Source organism: Marmota monax, unplaced genomic scaffold (genome assembly GCF_021218885.2).
Source record: "Marmota monax isolate L192 unplaced genomic scaffold, Marmota_monax_Labrador192_F-V1.1 WCK01_AAM20220418_F8-fsc00001, whole genome shotgun sequence".
NCBI classification, from domain to species: Eukaryota; Metazoa; Chordata; class Mammalia; order Rodentia; family Sciuridae; genus Marmota; species Marmota monax.
Window position 1 is genome coordinate 46,570,810 of NW_026693777.1, and position 26,497 is coordinate 46,597,306.

General features: G+C 37.4%; 1 protein-coding gene and 2 pseudogenes across 1 annotated transcript in view; 1 reads left to right on the forward strand and 2 right to left on the reverse strand.

Moving 5' to 3' along the window:
- Positions 1–4,484: 4,484 nt before the first annotated feature.
- The window catches only part of Trim69 (tripartite motif containing 69), a 33,265-nt gene continuing 11,252 nt past the window's right edge, over positions 4,485–26,497 (forward strand). Inside the window, exons 1-6 of the mRNA XM_046461188.2 lie at positions 4,485–4,805; positions 21,507–21,983; positions 22,749–22,844; positions 24,611–24,844; positions 25,686–25,708; positions 25,793–25,917. Of these exons, the coding sequence (XP_046317144.1) occupies positions 4,800–4,805; positions 21,507–21,983; positions 22,749–22,844; positions 24,611–24,844; positions 25,686–25,708; positions 25,793–25,917 (961 nt within the window). The 5' untranslated portion in view covers positions 4,485–4,799. The remainder of the gene's footprint in view (positions 4,806–21,506; positions 21,984–22,748; positions 22,845–24,610; positions 24,845–25,685; positions 25,709–25,792; positions 25,918–26,497) is intronic.
- On the reverse strand, positions 8,187–8,813 carry LOC124104324 (large ribosomal subunit protein eL18-like; annotated as a pseudogene).
- LOC124104325 (myelin-associated neurite-outgrowth inhibitor-like) lies at positions 14,812–15,364 on the reverse strand (annotated as a pseudogene).

The following is a 26,497-nucleotide window of genomic DNA, read 5'->3' on the forward strand; positions in this document are numbered from 1 at the left end:
GTTCTCTCTCTTCTTCTCTTCGTTAGCATGGCTAAAGGCCTGTCGATCTTATTTATTTTTTCAAAGAACCAACTTTTAGTTTTATCAATTTTTCAATTTTTTTTGTTTCAATTTCATTGATTTCTGCTCTGATTTTAATTATTTCTTGTCTTCTACTACATTTGCTGTTGTTTTGCTCTTCCTTTTCTAGGGTTTTGAGGTGTAGTGTGAGTTCATTTATTTGTTGGTTTTTTCTTTTTTTGAGGAAAGAACTCCAGGAAATGAATTTCCCTCTTAAAACTGCTTTCATTGTGTCCCATAGATTCTGGTATGTTGTGTCTGTATTGTAATTTATCTCTAAGAATTTTTTTATTTCCTCCTTTATGTCTTCTGTAACCCATTGATCATTCAGTAACATATTGTTCATTTTCCAGGTGATGCAGGATTTTTCCTTCCTTCTTTTATCATTGATTTCCAGTTTCATTCCATTATGATCAGATATGGTGCATGGCATTATCTCCACACCTTTATATTTACTAAGAGTTGCCCTATGGCATAATATATGGTCTATCTTTGAGTAGGATCCATGTGCTGCTGAGAAGAACGTGTATCCACTTGATGATGGTTGATATATTCTATATATGTCGGTTAAGTCTAGGTTATTGATTGTGTTATTGAGTTCTATAGTTTCTTTATTCAGCTTTTGTCTGGAGGATCTGTCCAATGGAGAGAGCGGTGTGTTGAAGTCACCCGTAATTATTGTGTTGTGGTTTATTTGACTCTTGAACTTGAGGAGAGTTTGTTTTATGAACGTTGCAGCACCATTGTTTGGTGCATAGACATTGATAATTGTTATGTCTTGTTGGTGGATGGTTCCTTTTAACAGTATATAGTGTCCTTCTTTATCCCTTTTGATTAACTTAGGTTTGAAGTTGATTTTATTCGATATGAGTATGGCCACTCCTGCTTGCTTCCGAGGGCCATGTGAGTGGTATGATTTTTCCCAACCTTTCACCTTCAGCCTGTGTGTGTCTTTTTCTATCATATGCGTCTCCTGAAGGCAGCATATTGTTGGATTTGTTTTTTTAATCCAGGTTACTAGCCTATGTCTCTTGATTGGTGAATTTAGGCCATTAACATTTAAAGTTACAATTGAAATATGGTTTGTACTTCCAGTCATGTTTATTTATTTATTTATTTTAGTTTGGCTAGTTTTTCCTCTTTGATTATTTTTCTCCCCCTTTACTGAGATACTTCCCACTGTTAGTTTGGGGCACTATTTTTCAATTCCTTTTCTTGTAGTATTTTGCTCAAAATGCTCAAAGCAGTATTCTATTTTTCTATGGTTTGCATGTCATCCAAGGCTTCATATGTCGAAATTTAATCCCTACTTCGAGGTATTAAGAGGTTGGAAATTTAATCCAACAACTATGGTGTTTGAAGGTAGGACTTTTGCAAAGTGATTAGGATTAGATAAAGTCATTGGGATTAGCAAGATGATGACTGAATCCTGATGGCTTTATCAGAGGGAGAGATACTAGCCAAACACGTATACACATACATGCATGCATGCTACCTGTCTCTTGCCATGTGAAACCCTACACTACACTGGGGCTCTGCCAGTAAGATGATCATTATTAAGTGTGGTCCCCTTCACCGGGCATCCCCAGAACTGTCATCTGAGCCAAAATAAACTCTTTTTGTGTGTGTGTGTATTGGGGATTGAACCAGGTCTTGAGCATGCTAAGAACAAACAGTACCACAGAGCTACACACCCAGCTCTAAACCTCTTTTCTTTATAATGTAGTCACTCTAGGATATTAGTAATGGAAAATGGACTAATGCACCTTGTTTTATCATAATCATCAATTTTTAGTTGGCCACATGGGGCCTATGGTGCCACATGAATGCAACATCCTAGAGATGGTGGAACAAGTAGACAAGATAGCATTTGGGAGACCAACAACATTGCAAACCAGAGACACAATACAATGTTTGCCTTTTGCTTAAGAGAGAAATTTCACTGTTGCTTAAGCACTATTATACTGGGTTTATTAGGTTGACACATAAAATTAAGCATCACAATGGCTCTTATGCAGAGCAATGGACTCTTCTTTCTTTCTTTTTAAATATTTTTATTTTTTAGTTGTAGTTGGATACAATACTTTTATTTTATTTATTTATTATTATGTGGTGCTAAGGATTGAACCCAGGGTCTTGTACATACTAGACGAGTGCTCCACCGCTGAGCCACAACCACAGCCCAGGAAGTCAGTTCTTTCTAATCACCTCTCAGCACATTGAAGGGAATATGCAGATAGGGTGCAGAGTGGCCTGCAAGGCCAGACTGCTAGAATCTAGAATTGTGGTTCATGCTCTCTGACCTGCCAGGACAGAGGGGCTACCTCTTTCACCTTGGCTATGCAGGCATGCTTACCTTCCAACACATTTTTCAGCTAATCAAATTGGCATGCTTCTCTGTAAACAAAACAATATTCAAGAGTCACAGGCCTTGGAAAGCACCCTGCTCATTTTTCTTTTGCAGAAAATCACATAGCACTCAAAAATCAGCCTGCACTTTAGAATGAGAAGGGATGAAACTTCTGTAGTACTTTCACCCTCTGCCTCAGAATGATATGTACAGTAAAACTTGTTCCTTCCTTCCAGTGATTGCAGGGGCATTATCTACCCTGTGGAGGCACAGTTGTACCTGAAGCAGTGCCCATCCCTGTATCATGTCTGTCTATCCACTGAATTCTTTGGAATATTGCTCTTACCCTAGACATCAGTTGCTTGACTTGGTGCATATACACAAGATAAATATAGTATATACATTTATTTATTTATTTATTGGCAGTGGGATTATAGGCATGGGCCACTTCTGGATAAAAGTAGATTTTATGACGTGTATTAAACAGGATTAACCTTGGTCTGAGGAATTTGGTACTGCCCTGGTGCTCTCTCGACACTTGTATGGATGTTCCAACAGTTTTGTTTCAGCCCATCTGAAAACCTTTTGAGCTGTGGCAACTTTGGGGAAGCTTTTGGTCTGAAGTGGCAACACTATAAGTAGAAGTAAAACTTACACATTCTTTATCTTCCATTTTCAGTTTCATGATATCATGCAGGGGGATTTTCAACTTTGAGAAAATCTTTTTTGTTTTGTTCATGGGCTATGTACAGATAGCTTTGACATGATAATTCTCATTTTATGGGGACATTAATCAGGGTAGCATTTAAGATGAGCTCTTCCATTCCCCTTTAGCTTTCAGAAGACCAAAAAAAAAAAAATCCTACAACTTATGTTTTCTTCTCCTGTGGAATGGTATGAAGAAGGTGTGGAGCCTTAGATAAGGCTCTTCCAACATCACTGACCCTCTAAAATGAGGGAATAGGGGGTCACTGTGGTGTGGTGTGACAGGGAAAAAACAGCCAATTATCCAAACAAAATGGCTTGTCTTCCTTTCTTATGGATAAGCACAAGCCACAGAAACAGCAGTAACTCTATTATCCAACCTGAAAAGAGAGTTGGGGATGTAGCTCAGTGGTAGAGCACTTGCCTAGTATATGCAAGGCCCTGGGTACAGTCCCTAGCACTGAAGGAAAAAAAAATGCAGTGTGTTGCTGGGTGCTGTCCTTCATCATTAATTTACTCACTCATTCAGTTAGCATTTATTAAATTTTTTAAAAAAATATTTTTTAGTTGTTGATGGACCTTTATTTTATTTGCTTATTTATATGTGGGGCTGGGAATCCAACCCAGTGCCTCACATGTACGAGGCAAGCGCTCTACTGCTGAGCTACAACTCCAGCCCTGCATATATTAAATTCTGATAGTGTACTAGGCTGTTTTAGCTATGATGAATAAAATGGTCCTTTCCTCTAAGAAATGCACTTTCTTGGAGAGGAGATAAGAAAATAGTTCTAATGAAAGAAATAATGCAGTGTAATAAAAGTTATAATAGAAATATCTGCAGGGTGCTGCTGAAACATAAAAGAGGAAATAATTCTGACTTCTCAATAACTTTCTTGGTGAAGGAGGAGCCCCCTGGAAGAAGGGACAGAATGTGCAAAACCACAGAAGTATAGCACAAACTCCAGGGCAAAAGTTGTGAGTATTAAGGCTGGACAGTTAGATAGGAGATAAACATTTAAGAAAATATTGACTTAGAATAATTACTACTAAAAAACCTTGTTAACTCTGTATTGGCTCCTTATAGGTCACACAGATCACAGCAGTCAAGGTGTGAATCTCTGTAAGCTAAAACTGCTGAAAAAACTGTTTGAAATGCTTTTTGCCCTGCTTCCTTGGCCTTTGCTACTTTCTCAGGGCTATTTCAATAGAATGTCAGAGGTGAAACAACTGTCAGTTAAAGCCTCTTGGTTGGTGCCTTGATGCTGTTTGTGATGATCAAGAGCAGGGTGTTAGACTTATAAGCTGCTGCTGCTGTTTATTTTCTCTTATAAAATAGCCTCATTCAGAAATGGGGATCTATGAACCTTAATATTAGACTATCACTTCAAATCACAACCACCAAAAAGAGAAAAGAAAAAAGAAAGAAAAAAGGGTGAGTTGATAAGTCATTCCAATCAGGGTTTCTCTTTCTTTTAAGCAACTGACAAACTGTCACGGAATCTGCCAGACCTTACACTGGCCTTGTGCCTTCTCTCCAACTCCTGAACTTTTCCTCTTCCCCTCATGGGCTCTGAGCCTATTCCTAGCATACAGGTCCAAGGCTCCTGGTCTGCAGCCATCCTGGTCCTACTGAGCTGATCCAAGTGTCCGGCTTCTGCTCCTGGTGGCCTGATGATCAAGCTTCATGGAGGTGAGTTATTCTTCCAATGCAGCTGGTTTTCTGGATATGATATGGAAAATAAGATCATAGAATGGGATATGAATTTTAGACCATGAAAGAAAATACAGGAAAATATTTAACTTTGCTGTACAGGTTATAGCTTCTATATTCTCTGAAGACCTCAAAATAACTGAGAATTTAGAGAGGCTGGTAAGAAAGTAATGAAATCCACCACAGCTTTTTGAGAAAAATTAAATGCTATATAAAACTACCCTCTTTATTAATGTAATCACCTTATTAGTTTTTGATTAAAATTATTAAGTATAACTTGGTTTTCTTGTTATACTATAATTCTTGATATTTTTTATTTGATGCAGAGCCTACTCTCCCAGGAGCTAAATATTTTTTAAATTGAATTCCTTATCTTAAGATCCCTTCCAAAGAATTAAAGTCATCATACTACAGTGATACATGCATACTCATATTTATAGTGGCACAATTTAATAACCAAACTATGGAACCAACCTGGTGTTCATCAAAGGATGAAGAGTAAAGAAAATGTGTGTGTGTGTGTGTGTGTGTATTATATGATGTAGTTTTATTCAGACATAAAGAAAAATGAAATTATGTCTTTTGCAGGAAAATGCATAAAGTAGAGACCATCATGTTAAGCAAAATATGTCAAATTCAGAAGGTCAAGGGTCATATATTTTCTCTTTTTTACCTCCAGTGTGGAAGCTGGAGGTAAAAAAGAAAAACAAAACAAAACAGTGGAGGTGGATCTCATGAAAACCAAAGGGAGATGAGTAAAAGGAAAGGGACAAGGGGTGGGAGGTGGGAAGGGAAGGGAAGTCCTGGGAGTGATATTGGTCAAATTAAATTGTTATATTTTGTGAATGTACAATTATGTAACAAAAAATCCCATCATTATGTATAATTATAATGCACCAATAAAAATGTGGGAAAATCCTTTCAGAGCTAAAATAAAAGAAATTATATTCTTCTGAACTTAGTGTTCTTTTCATTGTGAGACAGACAAAAGAGAAAGTATATTTGCCACAAGAAAGCTGAAAAAAACTCACTAAAATTAATTGACAAAATCTCAACATATGAGCCCTCATGTTCTGAGTTATCATTTCTACCAGTTTCCTCTTCTTATGATGTTTAAGTTCATTATATGTGCATTAATTATTAAGACTAGGTTCTTTCTGGTGCAGTGGCATATTCCTGTAATCCCAGCAATTTGGGAGACTGAGGCAGAAGGATCAAAATTTCAAGGCCAGCCTTGCAATTTAGTGATACCCTCAGCAACTTAGTGAGACTCTGTCTCAAAATAAAAAATAAGAAGTACTGGGGATATAGCTCAGTGGTAAAGTACCCCTGAGTTTGATCTCCAGCACTGATAAATAAATAAATAAGATCAGGTTCTAATTTCCTCTATCACAGGACCTTTAGGTTTGTTTTTACTCTTCTTTGTCCTTAGCTGTTGAAGGAAACAGGGGCTATAAACATTGTGTTTATAATTTTTAGAGGAAAAGAATAAACACTATTGTCTCTACCTATTATATTCTTATCCCTTTTAAGGCCAAGTCAGGAAAAATAGATACTTTTCTATAATAGTAAGAAAAATTGGTCCTGTGATAGTAAGCATTTCATTTCAAATATTCAGTCAGAGGCTAGAAAGTTGTGAACTAAATGATCTAACATTTAGGCAGAACTTATGAAGCAAGGGTGCGTTTTGCTCTTGAGTATGAGTTGGCTGTGCCATATGGCTTCTCTCTAGATGGATTGTATTTCTCTGCTCTTAGGTTAATTCTTCAAAATCTGCCCATCAAAGTTTTAAAAACTTACTTTGGAGGACTAAAGGCTGGAAAGCAACAAATGAATGCCCTTTATATATTTTATTAACCTTGATTTCAAAAATTTGCAATCTAAAGCTTCTCAGGAAAATAAAATCTTTGGGATAACAAATTTTCCTACAGATTTCTTCTTCTTTTTAAAATAATTCTTTTTTATTTGTTCTTTTCAGTTATTCGTGACAGTAGAATATATTTTGACATACAAGCATGGAGTATAACTTCCCATTCTTGTGCTTTGTACATGATGTGGAGTTACATTGGCTGTGTATTCATATATGAACATAGGAAAGTTATGACTGATTCATTCTACTGTTTTTCCCATTCCCATCCTCCCTCTCTTCCCCCTAGCCTTTGGTTTTTGGGATTGGCTTATTTCACTTAGTATGATAGCATCCAGTTTCATCCATTTACTGCAAATGCCATAATTTCATTTTTCTTTATGGCTGAGTAATATTATATTGTGTCTATATTCCACTTTTAAAAAAATCTATTCATTTATTGAAGAGCACCTAGGTAGGTTTTTTCCATAGCTTAACTATTGTGAATTGAGCTGCTATGAACATTGATGTAGTCATGTCACTACAGTATGCTCATTTTAAGTCCTTTGGGTATATGCTAAAGAGTGGGATAACTGGGTCAAATGGTGATTCCATTCCAGGTTTTCTGAGGAATCTCCATATTGCTTTCCAGAGTGGTTGCACCAATTGCAGTCCCACCAGCAATGTATGAATGGACCTTTCCCCCCATATCCTTGCCAACATTCATTGTAACTTATATTCTTGATAATTGCCATTCAGACTGGAGTGAGATGAAATCTCAGTGTAATTTTAATTTGCATTTCTCTAATTGTTAGTGATGTTAAACATTTTTTTCATATATTTGTTGACCATTCATATTTCTTCTGTGAAGTGTCTGTTCAGTTCCTTTGCCCGTTTATTGATTGAGTTATTTGTTATTTTGGCATTATTTTTTGAGTTCTTTATATATCCTGGAGATTAATGCTCTATCTGAAGTTCTTCTATGAACATTGATGTAGCTATGTCACTGGAGTATGCTAATTTTAAGTCCTTTGGGTATATGCTGAAGAGTGGGACAAATGGGTATGTATGGCAAGTTACTTAAACAAATTTCTAATGACATCATAGCTCTCCTTGCCTTTTCTCTGTTCTGAGAATGTGTGCAGTAAGTGGAAGAAGGAGGACGCACTTTCTTAGAAAGTGATTCCTACCAGCCACAGCTTTATAAAGACAAGATATCCTAAAAGATTTCCAAGTACTGGGCTGGGGATATGGCTCAGGTGGCAGCGTGCTCGCCTGGCATGCATGCAGCCTGGATTCGATCCTCAGCACCACATACAAATAAAGATGTTGTGGCCACCTAAAAAACAAATAAATAAATATTAAAATTCTCTCTCTCTCTTAAAAAAAAAGTGAATAATCTTAAAAAAAAAAAATAAAAAAAGATTTCCAGGTACTGAAATTTAGAATCTCCTTTGGTTTCAATTTTTTTTTTTTCCAAATTCAAAGCCTCTTTATTAACAGTAAATCCGGGGTTAGTTTTTGTACCCACGGCTGGCCCTCGGCCTCTGGCGCGCTCGAATTTCCTGCCCTTGGAGCGGACACAGGGTTTGGTGTGGCTCTGTGGGATCCCAGGAGCCTTGCCAAAATGCCAGAACACGGTACACTCTCGGCCCTTGCGAGGACCAGAGAAGAGGACAGTGCCACGGTTCTTGGGGGAGTCCAGGGGCAGTTGGTCAAAGGTGAGGATCTTGCCCCCAACCTTGAGGATGCGGCTGCGGCTCGGCTGCTCACGCTCGGTGAGCACACCTTCAGTTTAGGCACCTCCTGAAACCAACGTCATCTGTTATGGTCCCCACGACCACAGAGGTTTTGTTTTCTCGGCCAGGAAGCTTCATCTTCGGGATCATCCTTCCGGGAGAGGGAGAGAGGTGGCCTATTGGTGCGACTCATGAACAACCTCTTCAGTACCACTTGGTTGAAAGTAGAATTGGTTCCTCTAGCCAGAAACCTGTACAACTTGACCAACAGCCTTAGGTAGACTTCCTGGCTCTTGGGCTGCTTGCGTTGAACCTTTCGGTCCTTGTTGTGGCCTATGTCGACTCCCATGATGGCGCCTAGAGCTCGGCCTAGTCTGGAAAGAGAGAGCCTGGTTTCAATTTTTTACCTCTCTCCAGTGCAGTAAAAAGTTGTTTCAGGTATTTTGCCTCATTCATTAGATCTTCTTAATAAATCCAGTTTCATAAAGCATATTGATTGGCCTTTTGCTATTTAATGATTAAGATAAAAGGCTTTGGAGGCAGATAAGGAATTCAAATATGGGCTCCAATACCTAATAACTGATTTTTGGCAAGTTACTTAACCTCTCTAAGCTTCAGTTGCCTTAAAAGTGGGGTAATAATACCTATCTCATAGGGTTTTTATAAAAATTAAATGAGATAATATGCATAAAGCATTTTGCATAGTGAATGCTTACTAAATATTACATGATCCATGTCTTGTTATTATAGCAGAAGATGTGTTTTTTCTTTCTTTTTTTTTTTTTTTTTGGCGGGGGCAGGTATTGAGGATTGAACCCATACGTGCTTAACCATTGAGCCCACATCTCCAGCCCTTTTTAATTTTTTTCTTTTTAATTTTGAGACAAGTTTTGCTAAGTTTCTAAGGCTGGCTTTGAACTTGTGATCCTTCTGTCTCAGACTCCTTAGTTGCTGGGATTACAGGTGTGTGCCACCATGCCTGGCTAAAGGATTTATTCTTGAGAGACAGGCTAACTGGAAGAACCTCAACTGGCAAGATGAATTAACCATAAAATCCCAAATCAATCATATTGTATGAACAACCAATATCATTAAATATATTTTTCATATCATAATTTCAGTCTTTTAAAATGTACAATTCAGTGGTTCTTGGCATATTCTCAAAATTGTACAACCATCACCACTATCTTAATTCCAGAACATTTTCATTATCCCCCAAAGAAATCCCAAGGCCATTATCAGTCACCTCCAAACCTCTTTGACCCAGTCTTGGCAACTACTATCTACTTCAAATATATTTTAAAAACACATTGAATAAAATTCCTAAATAACATCCACTTTCAAAAGAAGCTGGAGTTGTCACTCAGTGGTAGAGCACTTGCCTAGCACGTGTGAGGCACTGGGCTTGATCTTCATCATCACATAAAAATAAATAAATAAAATAAAGGTATTGTATTCATCCGCAACTAAAAAATATTTTTTTAAATATTTATTTTTTAGGCATAGATAGACACAACACAATGCCTTTACTTTTTATGTGGTGCTGAGGATGGAACCTGGGTCCCTCCCACGCTAGGCAAGCCCTCTACCGCTAAGCCACAATCCCAGCCCTAAAAAAATATATATTTTTTTTTTTTAAAAGAAGAAGAAGGGGCTGGGGTTGTGGTTCAGTGGTAGACCACTTTCCTAATGTGTGAGGCACTGGGTTCAATTCTCAGCACCTCATATAAATAAAAAAATAATAAAAGAATTAAAGCAGCAACAGCAGTAGCAGCAGTGGCTGGATTTATCAGCACAAACCAGCTCTGGTAGGTAAGGTACCCTTTCTCCTAGATCATCCCCTGTTGGCTGGGTTCTCCTACAAGTTTTGTTTTATTCAGAAAGCATCTGTTTTTAAAGTTTTCAAGACAGTCCTGGCTGGCTTGAAACACATTTTTTTTTCCTGTACTGGGAATTCTACCCAGGGCTTCTTGCATGCTAGACAAGTGCTCTATTGCTGAGCCACAACCCCATCCCTTTTTTTTAATTTTGAGTCGGGGTCTAACTAAGTTGCCCAGGCTGGCCTTGAATTTGTGATCCTCCTACCTTAGCGTCCCAAGTAAAAATGCAAATTTTTTGTACTTGAATATTTTTTCTGGGTTTGGTCTTTTAGCACATTGAAAGGATGGAGAATAAACAGATTTTGTTCTCTCACTTTCACATAATTTCTCACTCAGTCTGGGACAAAAAATGAAGTACTCTGTTTTTGAATATTTTGTTATCTTTTGGTTAATGAAATTTAAATGAATTATTAACATGTAAAAGGACAGTAAATTAAAGTTTTTCAATGTATAGCAGAACCATGGAAAATAAGACTAGAAATATGAATTTTCAACATATTGAAGAGAATTCTGAATTCTGGCCTTCAAAAAACTCACAAAAACTTATCTTGGTAGGCTACAAAGAACAACAGAAGATTTTGGAGGGTTAATAATCATTATTAACTAGAGCTTGCAACTGATTAGATGATAGGGCATGAAGAAGATAATAAAATATCTAAAGATAATTCAGATTTAAAAACTGGAAGACTTGTGATGCAATTAATAGATATAGGGAAGTCAAAAGAAGGAAAGAGAGCTGGGTGTGGTGGCACACGCCTATAGTCCCAACTACTTGGGAGTCTGGGAGTGGAAGATCCCTTGAGCCCACACATTCAAGACCAGCCTGGGCAACATAGACGATGTTTAAAAAAAAAAAAAAAGCAAAGAAATAATAAAAAGAAGGAGAACAACAGAAGGAACTGATTTGGGAAAAAATGATTTCTGTTCTAGTAATATTGGTTTTGAAGGACCCAGTCATAGGCTCAGAGATTCAGATTTGATAGTTACTCATACAGAGGTTGTATATGAAATCATATAATGAATGACTAATTTGGTAAGAAGAATATAGAGTGGAGCTAGAAGAGAGCTGAAGACAGACCATGCCATTGTCCACACTTAGAATGAGAAGAGTAAGAGAAACTAACCAAGGCAGAGGAGGGGCCAAAGGAAGGAGAACTAGGACAGTATCACATCACAGGGGCCAAAGGATAAAGTAAATAAGTCAAGAAAGATGAAGGTTGAGAGTGTCATTAAATGAGTGTTTAGCAAACTCTACCAAATGAGTATCTAGTTGAGGTAGATGGTCTATTAAAAGGGCAGAGATTCAGACAAGCTACCTTAAGCAAAGAGAAACCCTCACTTATTATTAGAATAAATGTTTATTACTCCAACACATGTTTTGGGCCCCTACAATGACAAAGCATCTTGCTAGGAAGAATCAAAGGACAGTGTAGTGGTTAATATAACACAGCCACTGTCCACATTGCTTCTTTTTAAAAAATATTTATTTTTTAGCTTTAGGTGGATACGATATCTTTATTTTACATTTATGTGGTGCTGAGGATCGAACCCAGTGCCTCATGCATGCTAGGCAAGCACTCTAAGCCTCAACCCCAGTCCTTCCACATTGTTTCTATAATTTTTGTCTCTACCCAATAGCTGACTTCACCCTACATTTCTGCATGTTTTTCTTCCTTCTGTTTAAACTTCATCTCCAAGATTGTTTCTTTATGACTCTCCATCCCATAATCTTTCCTTTCCTGAACTCTACCTCATGATGATCCTTCAAACTACTGCTCTTACTTTCAGTTTCCTGATTCTGTTTCCAGATTCTTCTTTTTGCATTAGATCAGATCTAGGGTTGCTGGACAGTCTATGGAATAGGTCAGAAGCCCATCTGTGGTTTGGGAAAGGGAGTGGAAGCCACATGGTATGTGGAGTGCTGATGTTTAGTGTGGGCTATGGGGATGGCAGATATTTCTGGTAGGCACTGGGAATTACTCTTAGTCTAAAAAAAATTAAACATGCAAAAACCTCACAGTATTTTCTATAACACTCTTAAATATTGACTTTGAGTCTCTATTTCCATGGGCTGGAGAGAAATTCAACTTGTATTATTTGAGGAATGGCATCCACACTGATTACTGCTAAAAGTCTATTACTCAATCTGGTTGGTGGTGTATTGAAAACATCTTGAAATATGGCTATCCCCTTCATGCACACATACACACCCTTGTCTAGAGAGCTAGAAATACTGGATAAAGTTTCAGTGACAATTTAAGCTTTAGTTTTAAAGTGGTAGAATAAAAATACTGATTTCCCCCTCTTCTCTTAGAAACTAATCCTTCTTTAAGTCAAAACTACAAGGACAATGAAAAATAGATAAACTCTTTACAATGAAACTAGATACATCAAGTAACTTGGAATACAACCTATGAAGAAGGAGTGCAGATCTAACATAAAGAAAGAATTACAGCTGGATATGGTGGTGCACACTTGTAATCCCAGTAACCCTGGAGGCTGAGGCAGGAAGATCCACATTTGAAGCAGCCTCAGCAATTTAGCAGGCCCTAAGCAATTTAGTGAAACCCTGTCTCAAAATAAAAAAGGGCTGGAGATGCAGCACAGTGGCAAATTGCCCAATATCCCCCCCAAAAAAAATTACATAGAAAAGTGCCTTATCATGTGGACCAAGACCTACATGTACCTTGTAGAGAACAATGAGAACAGATGGATACAGTAGGCTAAAGGAAAAACTTCAGAGCTCTTATCTTTGAGATACAGGTAAAGTGAAGTTGAATAAGGACAAATAAGCTATATTTACAGGAAACAATCTGTTCATGAGGTAGTGTGGAGGAGCAAGACCGCACAGTAAGCACTCCTGAGTGCTGTCATGGGGAAAAAAAGAACTTGTGCACATATTGTTTCCTAAAGAAAATATCCTCAAATATGGCTCTGCTTCCACCTTCACCCAAGTCTCTTGCAAAAATAGAAACAAAAAATAAATTGCATCTATAAGAATTGAAGAAAATGTCCAGAGTAAAGCAAGATACTATGACATTAGGAAATATAAAAGAGAAATTAAGAAAAATTGAGACTGGAGTGAGAAACTCTGATGTCTGTTTGATAGGAGTTTCAGAAAAAGAAACTGGAGAGGTAATATTGAAAGAGAAAAAAGGCTACATTATGGGGCTGGGGATATAGCTCAGTTGGTAGAGTGCTTGCCTCCCATGCAGAAAGGTCCTGGGTTCAATCCCCAGCACCACAAAGAAAAAAAAAATAGCTATATTGCATTTGGAAAGGTAAAGGTGAGACTCTAGATATGAAATGAAGACAAAATAAACAGTCATCAATGCACTTGTGGCTATTGTAAATAGTGATATTAACATTTGCATAGAGGTTTTTGTTTGAATGTCTGTTTTCAACTCTTTTGGGTGTATACCTAGGAGTGGAACTGTTAGGTCATGTGGTAATTCTATGTTTAACTTTTTGAAGAACTACCAAACTTTTCCACAGCAGCGGCATCATTTTACATTCTCATCAGCAACGTATGAGAGTTCCAATTTCTTTTTATCCTCAACAACACTGGTTATTTTCCAATTTTAAAAAATTATAACAGAGAAATTGTATCTCACTGTGGCTTTGATTTGGATTTTCCTAATGACTAATGATATTGAGCATCTTTTCTTAAAAATATTTTTTTAGTTGTAGATGGACACAATACCTTTATTATTTATCTATTTATTTTTATGTGGTGCTGAGGATCAAACCCAGTGCCTCACACATTTGAGCAAGCATTCTGCCACTGAGCCACTATCCCAGCCCTTGAGCATCTTTTCAATTATATGTTGACCAATTGTTTTATCTTCTTTAGATAAAATATCTATTCAAGTACTTTGTCTATTTTTCAAAATTTTTATCCCATTTATTTCATGACTCTTTTAAAAAAGAAAATTCATATCTTAATAATGAGGAGTCTCCTTGCTTACAGCACTTTCCACAGATTATTCAAATGCATTTATTTGAAATAGTTTTATTCTAGTCCATTTGTATTTTTTATTTATTTTGAGGGCAAAAGGGATTTAACCCAGGGGCAATTTACCACTGAACTACATCCCTAGTCTTTTTTTTTTTTTTTACTTTGCACACAACAGTGCATTAGTAATACAGTTGTACAATATTTCCTTTCCTTTGGGTTTTGCATAAGATGGTTTTGCAGATAGAGTGAGCAAGCTTTGTTTTTGCATTTGTTTTTTCTTTTTAAACATGTATTCAACTAGAAACAATTCAGAATAGATTAATACTGCCTTTTTATCACTACAGTTAGCTAAAAAATTGCCAGGCAGTCCACAAAACAGGATTTGCTTTAAGACCAACCTTTGGAGTTAGCTAGAGACTAACAACGCTGGGAGCTGCTGGGCCAGGACAGCTTAGCTTGTCCCTAGCATTAAGAAGAAAGTCCTGGTTGGAGGCAAAAGGTCTGCAGCACCAGCAGTGATGTGACTGCACAGCTCCATCACAAATATTTATTTGCAGAGTGATCACCATTGAGGGGGCACATAGCTGTAGGTGGGTATTCCTGGGACCTGGTATGTGGGCACAGTGACTGGGCAAGGAGCAAAAGGAGTTGGGGGGTGAACAGTCAGCAGGGTACCTGCTGACATGGTCATCATGATCCCAGGAACCATGCCCATGTGACCCCATTGCCTCTAGGAGGAGGGATGGGATCAGGGTACACTATAGCTGCATTACGTTGGGCTGCACCACCAGGGTGTGAAGGATGACGTGAGGAGGTGTTGCATAAGTGGCTGTGTGTAGTACATGCCTTGCTGTGCAAGGGTTTTGCTGGGGGTGGGCACTTCCCACAGGGTCAGAAGAAGAAGAGTATGGTGGCACGGCCCAGCTGTTGGGGGACAGGACACTTTGAAAGATGTGCCAGGAGTGTAACCTGTTTGGAAGGTAGGATTCCCTCCAAGGTAGAGAATAGGCAGGGGCTGCAGCTGCATAGCTCATGGGGAAACCAGTTGGATAAACAATTTCTTTGGCATTTGCATTGATAACCCCAGATAATCCAGGGCTATAAACAGGATTCATGATTTCAAGAACTCTCAAAGTCTGTCCGATAGGTGTCTCTTTTTTGGATTCATCCCTTGGGGAGACACTCAGCAGGGCAGGACCATCTGTGGCCACTGCCCTGCCACCTTCTTCCATCCCCAGTCCTTTTTAGTTTTTGAGACAAGTTATCACTGAATTGCTTGGATCCCCACTAAGTTTCTGACTCTGGCCTTAAACTTGCAATCCTCCTGTTTCACCCTTCTGAGTCCCTGGGATTATAGGTGTGTGCCACCATGCCTGATCATTTGTGTATTTTTAAAATTTGAGATGGACACAGGGTGCTGTGGTGCACGCCTGTAATTCCAGCAGCTTGGGAGACAGTAGGATCACGAGTTCAAAGCCAGTCTCAGCAACAGAGATGTGAGACTCTGTCTCTGAATAAAATACAAAATAGGCTGGGGATGTGGCTTAGTGGTTGAGTGCCCCTGGATTCAATCCCTGTACCCCCCAAAAAAATTTGAGAGGGGGGGTCTTGCTGTGTTGCCCAGGCTAGTCTCAAACTTGTGACTCTCCAGTCTCAGCCTCTGAGCTGCACTCCCTTCTGTATCTCTAATCCAATCTCACTGCATATAATCTTCTCTGTGCCAACTTCAACAGCATTCTACTAGGGCCACACTAGGTTACAAGGTAGACATCAGCAGAGACAGCATGGCAATATTTTTTAAAGTTAATTAATTTATTTTAACAAGGTATATATGACAGAAGAATTTATTTTGATTCATTGTACACAATTGCAGCACAACTTTACATTTCTATGGTTGTACATGATGTAGCATCATACCATATGTGCAGTCATACATGTACCTAGGGTAATAATGTCCATCTCATTTCACCGTCTTTCCTGCCCCCATGCACCCTCCTTACCCTCCCTCACCTTTGCCCAATCAAAGTTCCTCCATTTTTCCCATGCCTTCCTGCTCTCTGTTATGGATCAGCATCCACTTATCCAAGAGAACGTTCGGCCTTTGGTTTTTTGGGATTGGCTTATTCTCCAGCTCCATCCATTTACCTACAAATGCCATAATTTTATTCTCTTTTAATGCCACATAATATTCCATTGTGTATATTTACTACAGTTTCCTTATACATTCGTCTATTGAAGGGCATCTAGGTTGCTTCCACAGTTTAGCTATTGTGAATTGAGCTGCTATGAATATTGATGTGGCTGCATTACTACAGTATGCTGATTTTAAGTCCTCTGGGTATAGACTGAGGAGTGAGATAGCTGGGTCAAATGGTGGTTCCATTCCAAGTTCTCTAAGGAATTTCCATACTGCTTTCCAGATTGGTTGCACCAATTTGCAGTCCCACCAGCAATATATGAGTGTGCCTTTTCCCCCACATCCTTGCCAACATTTATTATTGTCTGTATTCTTTTTTTAAAAATTTCTTATTGTTGTCTGTATTCTTGATAGCTGCCATTCTCACTGGTATGAGATGAAACCTTAGAGTAGTTTTGATTTGTATTTCTCTAATTACTAGAGATGTTGAACATTTTTTCATATATTTGTTGATCAAGTATATTTATTTTTTGAGAAGTGTCTGTTCAGTTCCTTAGTCCATTTGTTGGTTGGGTTGTTTGTTTGGTTTTTTTGGTGTTAAGTTTTTTGAGTTCTTTATATATCCTGGAGATTAGTGCTCTATCTGACATGTGTGTGGCAAAAATTTGCTCCAAAAATGTAGGCTCTCTGTTCACCTCATTAATTGTTTCTTTTGCTTAGAAGAAGCTTTTTAGTTTGAGTTCGTCCCATTTATTAATTCTTGATTTTATTTTTTGAGCTTTAGGAGTCTTGTTAAGGAAGTTGGGACCCAATACAACATAATGGGGCCTACTTTTTCCTCTATTAGGCTCAGGGTCTCTGGACTAATTCCTAGGTCCTTGATCCACTTTGAGTTGAGTTTTGTGCATGATGAGAGATATGGGTTTATTTTCACTTTGCTGCATATGGATTTCCAATTCTTCCAGCACCATTTGTTGAAGAGGCTATCTTTTCTCCACTGTATGTTTTTGGTGCCTTTGTCTAGTATGAGGTAACTGTATTTATGTGGGTTTGTCTCTGTGTCTTCTATTCTGTACCATTGGTCTACAAGTCTATTTTGGTGCCAATACTATGCCGTTTTTTGTTACTATAGCTTTGTAGTATAGTTTAACGTCTAGTATTGTGATGACTCCTGTTTCACTCTTCTTGATAAGGATTGCTTTTCTGGGTCTTTTATTTTTCCAAATGAATTTCATGATTGCTTTTTCTATTTCTATAAGGAATGATGTTGGGATTTTAATTGGAATCGTATTGAATCTGTATAACGCTTTTGATAGTATGGCCATTTTGACAATATTAATTTTGCCTATCCAAGAGCATAGGAGATCTTGCCATCTTCTGAGGTCTTTTTTTCAGTTTCTTTCTTTAGTGTTCTGTAGTTTTCTTCGTACAGGTCTTCATCTCTTTTGTTAAGTTGATTCCCAAGTATTTTATTTTTTTGAGGCTATTGTGAATGGCGAGAGTTTTCCTAATTTCTCTTTCAGAGAATTCATCTGTGATATATAGAAATGCATTTGATTTATGGATATTGCTTTTATATCCTGCTACTTTGCTGAATTCATTAATTAATTCTAGAAGTTTTCTGGTGGAGTTTTTTGGATCCTCTAAGTATGGAATCATGTCATCAGCAAATAATGATAGTTTGAGTTCTTCTTTTCCTATTTGTATCGCTTTAATTTTTTTAAATCTGTCTAATTGCTCTGGGTTTCAAGGACTATGTTGAATAGAAGTGATGAAAGAGGGCTTCCCTGTATTGTTCCAGTTTTTAGAGGGAATGCTTCCAATTTTTCTCCATTTAGAATGATGTGATGAAAAAGGAAATATCATGACAGACGATATTGAAATAAAAAAGACAATTAGAAACTATTTTGAAAATTTATACTGCAGTAAAATAGAAAACCTCAGACACTGAAAAATTTCTAGAGGCATATGATCAACCCAAACTGAGTCAAGAGGATATCCACAATTTAAACAGATCAATTTCAAGCAAGGAAATAGAAGACACCATGAAAAGCCTACCAACCAAGAAAAGTCCTGAGTTCTACAGCTGAGTTCTACAAAACCTACAAAGAAAAATTAATACCAATACTACTCAAATTATTCCATGAAATAGAAAAGGAAGGAACCCTTCCAAATTCATTCTATGAAGCTAGTATCATCCCGATACCAAAATCAGGTAGAGACACCTCAAGGAAATAAAATTTCAGACCAATATTCCTGATGAACATTGATGCAAAAATTCTCATAAAAATTCTGGCAAATCTCATACAAAAACATATTTAAAAAATAGTGCACCAAGATCAAGTGGGGTTCATTCCAGGGATGCAAGGTTGGCTCAACATACGGAAATTAATAAATATGAAGAATCATATGATTATATCAATTGATGCAGAGAAAACATCTGACAAAATACAGAAACCTTTCATGTTCAAAACACTAGAAATACTAGGGATAGTAGGAACATATGTCATCATTGTAAAAGCTATCTAAGTATGACAATATTTGAGGCAATATCTAGGATTCCTAAGGCAACAAATTCAGACATGACTTTAGCAAAATGGCTCCCTGAGCACAGCTCTCTCTGCTTATAAATTGAGAAATGCAGAACACTTCTCAAGCAACATCCTGCCATGCTGCTCCTGGATCAGTTAAGTTCAGATTGCCTTTCTGTTCTACAACTATTTCCATGCCTAATTTGTGCACAATGTCTCTTTCTCTTTCCCTTTGTGTTACCTCTTCCTCTGTTTTGCTTTGGTGCTGCTACCACCACTAGATTCAGCACTGCTCAAAGACTAGAATTTCTGGGTCTCTCCAAGTCTCTGTCTAATAATAAACTTCAGTGAATTTGCTCATCCATCCATCTCACTGAATAGATGTTTTCTAGCTGCTTTGATTCTGAACTTTCTTTGTCATTTAAAATAAATGCTCCCTCCTATTTTTTGGAAGAGTTTGAGATGGATTGGTATTAAATTGTTAAATGTTTGGTGGGATTTATCAGTGAAGCCATCTGATCTGCTGAGATTTTCTCTCTTATTGAGTCAGTTCTGGAGTTAGTTGTTGTGTTTCTAGAAACTTTTCCATTTCATCTAGGCTACTAAATTTGCTGGTATACCACTGTTCATAATAATCTCTGATAAACCATTTTTTATTTCTTACAAAATCATTTCAGATTTTAGTGATTCAAATATATTTTTTTTATTCATCAATCTAGTTCTTCAATTTTGTGGATCCCCTGCCAATTCTACAAAGAACCAACTTCTTTTTTTTTGGTACTGGGAAGTGAGCCCAGGGGCACTTTACTGAGCTATATCCCAGCCCTTTTAATTTTTATTTTGAGACAGGGTCTTGTGAAGTTGTGTAGGGCCCCACTAAATTGCTGAGGCTCCCAAGTTGCTGGGGTATAAGCATACATCATCATGCTTGGCTCCTAGCCAGCAAGGTTCTTTCTCCTTTTGTATTTACCTATTATTAATTCATGTATCTTTTATGTTGTATTTGTGTCATATTTAAAAATAAAGTTTAAGGAGAATTAAGAATTTTTGTTCAATAAAAGATATAATTAATAAAGCCAAAAAGCAACTGAGTGGAAATAGATATTTGCTATATATGCATTTGAGAAAAAATTCATATCTAGAACTGTGAAGAATTTCTGTGAATAAACAAAAAGATAGCTCAACAATAAAATAGATTCCTTTAACAGGCACTTCATAAAAAGAGCAGAATCAAATGGACAATAATCATAGGAAAATAGATTCAATATACAGTTATCAGCAAAGAGATTAAAGCCACATTCATAGCTAAGATGAATATTATCTATAACAATTTGTCAATATCTACTAAGCTGAACATATTCCAATCCTATAAATCACTCCCAGTAATATACTCAAGAGAAATATATACAGATAATCAGTAAAGTGCATGAACAAGATTGCTATTAACAACACTTTTTATTATTAGCCTGAACTGGTAACTACCCCAAAGTCTTGTCAACAACAAAATGGAGAAGTAAATTATGGCATATTAATTGTAGTGGAATACTATATAGCAATGAGAATGAGTTAAAATTATATATAATGGGGATAAATCTCACAAATGTAATGCTGAACAAAAGAATCCAGAAACAAAAAAGTACATATTCTGTGGTTGCATTTATGTAAAGTACAAAGACAGACAAAATTAATGAATAGTGTTGGAAGTCTGGAAAGGTGTTAACTTTGGTAAGGAGGGTGAATAGGAAGGTATATAGGAGCTCCTGGGATACTAATAATGTTCTATTTTTTTAATCTGGGTAATGGTTACACAGATGTATTCATTTTGTGAAAAGTCAATAATCTATGCATTTATGATTTTGCATCTTTCTGTATTTATATTTGTGTAATGTGTTTTTAAAAAGGAGTATGGGAGGGTCTGAACTGTTGATATCACGCCACTGATTGAGGAATCTAATTGGTCTTCCAATTCTTTCTATTTGATTTCTAGAAAACAAAAGTAAGGGTAATAACTAATAGAATAGAAGTTGAAAGTAAAGCTTTCAACTGATAAATGGGGAAAGTGAGTGGACAGAAGGATATACAACAAAATACATTCCTTTAATTGAGTACTCTTTCTTCCTCTGCCTTGGTTCTCTATTAAAGCTTAACCCATTACATCCCAAGTAAATATATCAACAAAATTGATACAGGCACATTAAAATAAGTTGCAAATCAAATTCTAGAACTAATACATGTTATAATATTAGTATTATTTTATTATAATCATTATAATTATTATTGTAATGATTATATTGTATATTATTTACTATATTTAAATCATGTTCTATAATTATATTGTACATTATATACTCTGCTTAAATTTTCATAGTGTTCCATATATGAGGATGATGGCACAAAATGGATTAAACAGTGCTATGAACTATGTTAGAAAACACTGAGTTTATTAGATAATTTTTCAAAGGACAGATTATGGTGCCTTTACTCTAGTTGTATGAATTCTTAGTTCCTTTTGGAATGGAACCCACTACCCTGGAGTGCTGAAGTGAGCAACAAGAAAGAGTAACTCATTTAAGTTGTTTTTTCCTGAAGGTATCCTCCAGACCCTCTTCTAACATCGATCCAGGCAACTATGTTGAAGTGAATGATTCACTCACCCATCTACCCTCTAAAGTGGTGATACAAGACATTACTATGGAGCTACACTGTCCACTTTGTAACGACTGGTTCTGTGATCCACTGATGCTAAGCTGTGGTCACAACTTCTGCCAAATCTGTATCCAAAACTTTTGGAAGCTGCAAGCAAAGGAAACCTTCTGTCCTGAGTGTAAGATGCTATGTCAATATAGCAACTGTACATTTAACCTTGTGCTGGAGAAGCTGGTGGAAAAGATTAAGAAGCTTCCACTACTCAAAGGCCATCCACAGTGCCCAGAGCATGGAGAGAACCTGAAACTGTTCAGTAAGCCAGATGGGAAGTTGATCTGCTTTCAATGTAAGGATGCATGGTTATCTCCGGAGCAGTCTAAGGAATTCCTGCAAATCTCTGATGCTGTTCGTTTCTTTACGGTGTGTGGGCCTTGGCCTTGAGCAATCTCTTAGGAAAGCTAGGAAAAATCTTTTGTAGGACTGCTTCTGTCTTCCAACTTCATCTCTTTATTTAAATAATAATGAGAAAGCTCGTGTTTTGTAAAGTTCTTTCTGTAAAGTTACTGCTTATAGGAAAGAAACAGTTGAGGAATTCTGGCTGACTCCCTCAGTCACATGCTGTATAGAATGTGAGTGTATAAGATATTACTCTTGTTATAGAAGGTTTGAAATTTGGTCAATTTTAAGATTAATATAACAACAGAAGAAATATAAGAAAGTCTACTATAGATAGTTAAATTTTGTCACATTTGTAATTCTTAAATGTTTAGAATTTCCGAAGGGATTAGAGAAAGCTGATATAGGAGATGTATTGTAAAAGAAAAGGACATGACTTTAACTGGGAAATAATTTGGCTTTGGATGGGCAGAAGGAATAAACAAATGTTCTAACAATGTAAGTAAAAATATAGATGGTGAGAACAGTGCAAATAGAGTGAAAAAATGGGGAGTTCTATTATCTACTTCAAATCTCCATGACTAGCTAATAAGAAAGCAAAACTAAGTTTTTCTGCTGCTTGTAATTTTATTCACAATTATTGAAAGAGACAGGAACTATGCTACAGGTGAAGGGAAAGAGATTTGCAGCAAGAGCTTGCTTTTCCCCAGCCCACTAAGGTTTTGGGAATATCCTTATGGCCTTTCATCTCTCAAGCTGGTATAGGTTAATTCTGTTTGGTGTTCCTAGGATGAGCTTGCCGTCCATCAGAGTCAACTGGAAACAACCCTGAAGGATCTTCAGTCTCTGAAAGCCATGCAGAAGGATGCTATTGCTGCTTACAAGGTGAGAAGCAGGGTAGAGTGTTATGAGATAGAACTAGAATACACCCTGGTAACTTCAGCTGCATAAGTGCAAATGTATATATTTTATATGTATATAAAATCTATACACTAAATGGCACTTGGGGTATAGAACTGGAAAACTGACACTGTGTAGATAATGTTAAGTATTTTAAACTTCATCTTCTGAATAATGAGAAGACGTTAAAGGATTTTAAACAGGACATGATTTCAACTTATTTTGAAATATCTTTGATAGCTGCAAGGAGAATGGATTGGAAAGGGGCAATGACAACGACAATAGTTAGAAGAAGGCAGTGGTCCCAGAGAATGATGGAAGTGACTTGGACTATAAAGGCAGCGAAGATGCAGAGAAATGAACAGCTTGAGCATGTTTATTTGGAGACAAAAGTATCTGTGGTGATTGATTAGATGTGAGGGGTGAATGGAGATATCAAATAGGCAGATGGATATAGGAATCTGGAGCTCAGAAGCTGGTTTATTTTGGAGATGTCATCATTAGATGTCAGCATTTTCCACAGGTGGGAAAGGATGTTGCCTAGAAAGAAAGTGTAGAATGGGAAGGTGAATGAACCTTGGACAGAATATCAAGTAATTCTAAGACTTGGTTAGAGGAAGTGGAATCAATAAGACTGAAAAATGGTGATGAGAAAGGTAAAAAGGAAACTGGAAAAGTGTGAGCTAGAAGAGAGAGAGGGAGTTAAGACTATTTTAAGAGTGCAATAATGATGGCCAGATGCAGTGGCATGCTCCTGTAATCCCATCTACTCAGGAGGTTGAGGCAGGACTCCAAGTTTGAGGCCAGTCTCAGAAACTTAGCAAGATTTGTCTCAAAATAAAAAGGGCTGGGGAAATAGCTTGGTGGTAGAGTCCACCTGGGTTCAATTCCTAGTATCACAAAAAAGTGCAATAATGATAGACATAGAGTCTAAGTTGGATAAGAGGGCACATGAAAATAGAAATTTATGAACAGTAATGGAGGTGTTGCTGAATACAAAGTTTTTTTTTTTGAATACAAAGTTTTAATGAGATTCAATAGCTGTTGCAATAGGGGTACCTGAGTAAGTGAGTTTGGAGTATAAAAAGTTATTTTGGAGATGGTGCAATTGCTGGGAATGAAAAGATTCTAGGTGTGACTATGGGAATAAGTAGATAAAGCTATAAATCATTAGAAATGAGGAGGGTGAGGAACTGAGAAATCAGTATGTCAGATGGTTGGTTCACCTGTGAAGAGGTTGAAATCACCCAAGAAAAGAAGTACGAGAGTGGTGGTTGTTAATTTCAGTGCTTCACACATTGCTCATATCCTGTTTCTTCTACATTGTCTTGGCAGCAGGAGTGGCATCTCCTCAGTTCTGGTTTCTAGATAAGGAGAGTTCTTACGGGCCTCTAATGGTCTCGGTCTAATAACACTACTTGGTAGATATTGTTTTACCAATAAAGAAGGTATTCTTATTCATTCTATAATGTTTGACTAATTCCCAAATACTCACCATCCCATCATTGCAATGAGAACCGAGAGACCACTTTTGGCTATTTCATCCTGACCTATTAAACTGACCAGGAAAAAAAGGAGTAAGTCTCCTAAAAGGCTCCTTTGAGTAGGGCTGAAATGTTGACACTCAGCAGCCATTTATATGCATTTTTCTGCAGTGGTATTTCCCCAAGTTGTGCTAGTGTTGGTGTGGGTCCCCATCCCCAAGTGCTAGTCTCAGTAATAACCATGGTGATGATAATGGAGGTTTCCAGGAAAACAAGATACATCTGCAGCAACATGTGTCCTTGGAGTTTCTAAAGCTGCATCAGTTCCTGCACAGCAAAGAAAAGGACCTTCTAAGTGACCTCCGGGAAGAGGGAAAAGCCTTGAATGAAGAGATGGAGATGAATCTGAACCAGCTTCAGGAGCAGTGTCTACTTGCCAAAGATATGTTGGTGAGCATTCAGACACGGCTGGAACAGCGGAACTCCTTCGATTTCCTCAAAGTGAGACTCCATAACAACCCCATTATGGGTACATTTAAGAGGGTGGAAGAGGGTTGTGAAGGTTGCAGTTGTGGCTTTTCATGATCAAGGGAAAACAAAACAGACTACTGTAGTGCTTTTAAGATTCTCTGAGAGAAAAGCAGGAGTCTACTTTTGCTTTATGCTCAGCAGGAAGCTTTAGTTTCATGCTCCAAAACAAGGGAATAAAATCCAATTAATAGGGCTAGGGTTGTGATTCAGTGGTGGAGCGCTTGCCTAGCCTGCATGAGGCACTGGATTCAATTCTCAGCACTGCATATATATGATTAAAAATAGGGCTGGGGATGTGGCTCAAGCGGTAGCACGTTCGCCTGGCATGCGTGCGGCCCAGGTTCGATCCTCAGCACCACATACAAACAAAGATGTTGTGTCCGCCGAAAACTAAAAAAATAAATATTAAAAAAAAAAATTCTCTCTCTCTCTCTCTCTTTAAAAAAAAAGAATTCTAGAAAATTAGAGCAAGGAAAGGGCAGTTTATCCTGGGTTAGATTGGGAATGCAGAACAGAAAAAAGCATTGGAGGATGAAAGGAATCCTTGGAGCTGAGTTGGGGACCATCTGCACAGAACCCCAATATTTTTTTAATACTTTTATGTATTTGTTTATTCATTTATTTTTTATGTGGTGCCCGGGAAACGAACCCAGTGCCTCATGCATGCAAGGCAAGCGCTCTACCACTGAGCCACAATCACGGCCAGGACCCCAATATTGATGATCAAATTTTGGTGATAGTCGGAATATTGCAGAAATTTTTGGAGGTGATAAATGAGCATTTGACTTCTCTTTCTCCTTTCTTCTTTTAGGACATCTCAAATCTCTTGGATAGGTAAGTGTTTCCCTATGGTACTCTTTCTACTTTTCTTTAGTCCTTATAGAATGTCTAAGAATAAATGATTTTTGTCTCTCACAGTTTGGAGCAAGGAACAAGGGCGCTGGCACCAAGAGAACTTATCTCCAGAAAGCTGAACCCAGGCCATTTCAAAGGTCCTCTCCAGTACATGATGTGGAGAGAAATGCAGTCCACTCTCACTCCAGGTATCAGTGGTTAGGAACTATTGGTTCCTAGGGCTCCTAATGTATGGTTCAATTGTGGAACCTCTTTGGCTCTAATTAGTTCTTTAGTCTGAGGCAGGAGGAAGGGTGGAATTAGCCAATAGAAAGCTAGCTGGTATTGACTGAATTTCTTCTGTTGCTATGATATAAGGATGTATGATTTTGAACTGGTAAATAGGTAAGTGGTCTATCATATGTGGCGACAAAATTTTACCTTGTTTTGCTAAATCAGGTTTCTTTGCCCTAAAGGAGGAGGTTTTCTTTGCATATTTGTTGTATTTACATAGGGTCTTTACAAGTCCTCTTGTGTTTGATGTTCATAATATAGAGTATAACATTTTAGAAGATTGTATAGAGATATTCAGTGCTTCAGAAGAAAACAGATAATTTTAATAAATGTGTCTGAAGGAGACTAGGTTTCTTTTATTCCTGAAGATATCAAAGGATTGAGCAGGATAGAAATACACAAATGGCATTTCAAGTACATTAAATAGTGTTCCAAATAAAAAAAAAACTTTATAGAAATGAAGTTTTAATAGGATTTATATAGAGACATTATTAT